Source organism: Colobus angolensis, unplaced genomic scaffold (genome assembly GCF_000951035.1).
Source record: "Colobus angolensis palliatus isolate OR3802 unplaced genomic scaffold, Cang.pa_1.0 Scaffold176, whole genome shotgun sequence".
NCBI classification, from domain to species: domain Eukaryota; kingdom Metazoa; phylum Chordata; class Mammalia; order Primates; family Cercopithecidae; genus Colobus; species Colobus angolensis.
The window spans coordinates 3,776,212-3,778,645 of record NW_012114888.1 but is presented as its reverse complement, the minus strand read 5'-3'; the positions used below and the strand labels follow the sequence as shown (position 1 = coordinate 3,778,645).

Below are 2,434 nucleotides of genomic sequence, written 5' to 3'. Positions count from 1 at the left end.
CTCAGAGCACCTAATTAAAGGGGCTGAAAGTCCGACTCGCTAATGTTGATTGTGTTGTGAAGGGGATATGGGGTAGGGGTGTCAGAAGCTTTAAAAGGGCTGCTGCAGCCTTCCCTGGGTGTTCTGGCTATATATTGCTGTGTGGCAAACACCTTAAAACTTAGTGGCTTAAAACCACAATTCAATCTTCTCTTTCATGGCCCTGTGGGTTGACTGGGCTCAGTAAGGTGGCTCTTCTTGGGGTCTCAGGTAGTTGTAGTTAGATGGTGGCTGGGACTGGAGTCATTTAAAGGCTCAACTGGGCCGGGTGTCTAAGATGGCTTCTTCATTCGCATGTCTGGCACTTCAGTCCTCTTCCATATGACCTCTCTCCAGCAGAACAGCCTTGACTTTTTTTTTTTTTTAGACGGAGCCTTGCTGTGTCACCCTGGCTGGAGTGGCATGATCTCTGCTCACTGCAACCTCTGCCTCCCGGGTTCAAGCGATTCTCCTGCCTCAGCCTCCAGAGTAGCTGGGACAACAGGCGCCTGCCACCACACCCAGCTAATTTTTGTATTTTTAGTAGAGACGGGGTTTCATCATGTTGCCCAGGCTGGTCTCGAACTCCTGGCTCAAGCGATCCTCCCGCCTGGCCTACCAAGCTGCTGGGATTACAGGCATGAGCCACCGCTCTGGGCCCCATCTGTGTTCTAAACACTTGACGTGCATTAGCTCATCTTATCCTCAAAACAAACCCCATTTCGAGATAGGCACTATTATTATACTCATCCTACAGATAAGGAAACTGAGGAACAGAGATGTTAAGTGGATTGCCCTAGCTCACATAACTGAATACATGGTGGAGGTGGAATTGGTATTTGAATTTAGGGCTACCAGGTCTGCTGTGCTGTATTAATAGCAGACGCTGTGAAATCAGGCAGCACTGACAGTTACCTACCCATGTGATTTTGGTAGCATAAACCTTTGGTGCCTCAGTTTCTTTGTCTGTAAGATGGGAACAGTAATAGGACACCTAAAAAGACACCCCACTTGCCTCATGTGATTAAATGAGTAAAAATGGTCGGAACAGCAGCTGGCGCTTCGTAAGTATGTACTCAGCACTAGAATGTGTTTATTATTGCCATGTTTCATCTCACTGAGATATTGTGAGGTTTGTCTATGTGAAACGACTGGCACATAATAAGTACTTCATCAATACTAACCCCTGGTTAAGGGGCTTGGATGTATAGGATGCTCGTTCATTCTGTAAATATGTATTGAGGGCCTGCTGTGTGCCAGGCTCAGTTCAGAGCCCTGGGGATACAGCAGTGTGGAAATCAGACAAAGCCCATGCTCTCATAGAGCTTACATGATAGTGCAGAAGACAGAAAATAAACACGTAAAATATTAGAAAACAATAATACAGCGTAGTATAATAGATAATATAATGTGAGAATGTATGATATACAGAGAATAGGGAAGGTGTGCTACTTAGGTAAACATAGGCTAGAAAGAGACACGGAAGGAAGAGAGGATGTGAAGACAAAGTTAGGCAAGGTAAGTGGATAGAGGATGACTTGGGTGTAGGGGGCTATTTCATTAGGTTGAGCCATAAGAAATTGCCAGTATTCAACCATTTGTGACCTATAAAAATAGCAGTTTCCTATGCTTCAACTTTGAAAGACAAGGTAACTAGGGAGTGCCTCCTGAAGGAAGTGATGAATCCAAAACGTTGAATGAGGAGACAGATCCAGCCATGACTAGAGCTGGAAGAAGGCTTTCCAGGCAAAGAGAGCAGCAAGTGCAGTGGCTCTGCGGTGGGAAGGAGCTTGACATATCCCAAGAATGGAAACAGAGGAATTTAGTGAGAGGGGCGTATGGAGACCAAGTTATGCAGGGCCAGAATAAGGCTTTGTGGAGCAGCAGGAAGCCCTCATTGACCTCTCTTTCTCCACAGAACCCAGACTCCCATGGTTATGACAAGGACCCCATTTTAGACGTCTGGAACATGCGACTTGTCTTTTTCTTTGGCGTCTCCATTGTCCTGGTCCTTGGCAGCACCTATGTGGCCTATCTGCCTGACTACAGGTGCGTGGGGTGTCCAAGAGCGTGGGATGGGTAGGAGGCAGAGGCAGGGATGGAGGTTGAAGGGGATTCTGCAGGAGTCTTATTCCTGCACCATTGGGAATAGGGAGCTGAGATGAGGGATTGGTGTCAGTTGAGGCTCCCTCACGTCTACCCCTGCTGTTTCGCACTGCCAGGATGAAAGAGTGGTCCCGCCGCGAAGCTGAGAGACTTGTGAAATACCGAGAGGCCAATGGCCTTCCCATCATGGAATCCAACTACTTTGACCCCAGCAAGATCCAGCTGCCAGAGGATGAGTGACCAGTTGCTGAGTGGGGCTCAAGAAGTACCACCTTCCCCACCTCCTGCCTGCCATTCTGACCTCAGAGCA

General features: G+C 47.7%; 1 protein-coding gene across 2 annotated transcripts in view; it reads left to right on the top strand.

Moving 5' to 3' along the window:
• The window catches only part of NDUFB11 (NADH dehydrogenase (ubiquinone) 1 beta subcomplex, 11, 17.3kDa), a 3,970-nt gene extending 1,536 nt beyond the window's left edge, over nucleotides 1-2,434 (top strand). The window contains exons 2-3 of one of the 2 annotated variants that reach the window (XM_011938703.1): nucleotides 1,937-2,067; nucleotides 2,241-2,434. In XM_011938703.1, coding sequence (XP_011794093.1) covers nucleotides 1,937-2,067; nucleotides 2,241-2,364 — 255 coding nt within the window. In that variant the 3' untranslated portion in view covers nucleotides 2,365-2,434. Of the gene's footprint in view, nucleotides 1-1,936; nucleotides 2,098-2,240 lie in introns of both variants that reach the window. The other variant, XM_011938702.1, reaches the window with a different exon arrangement.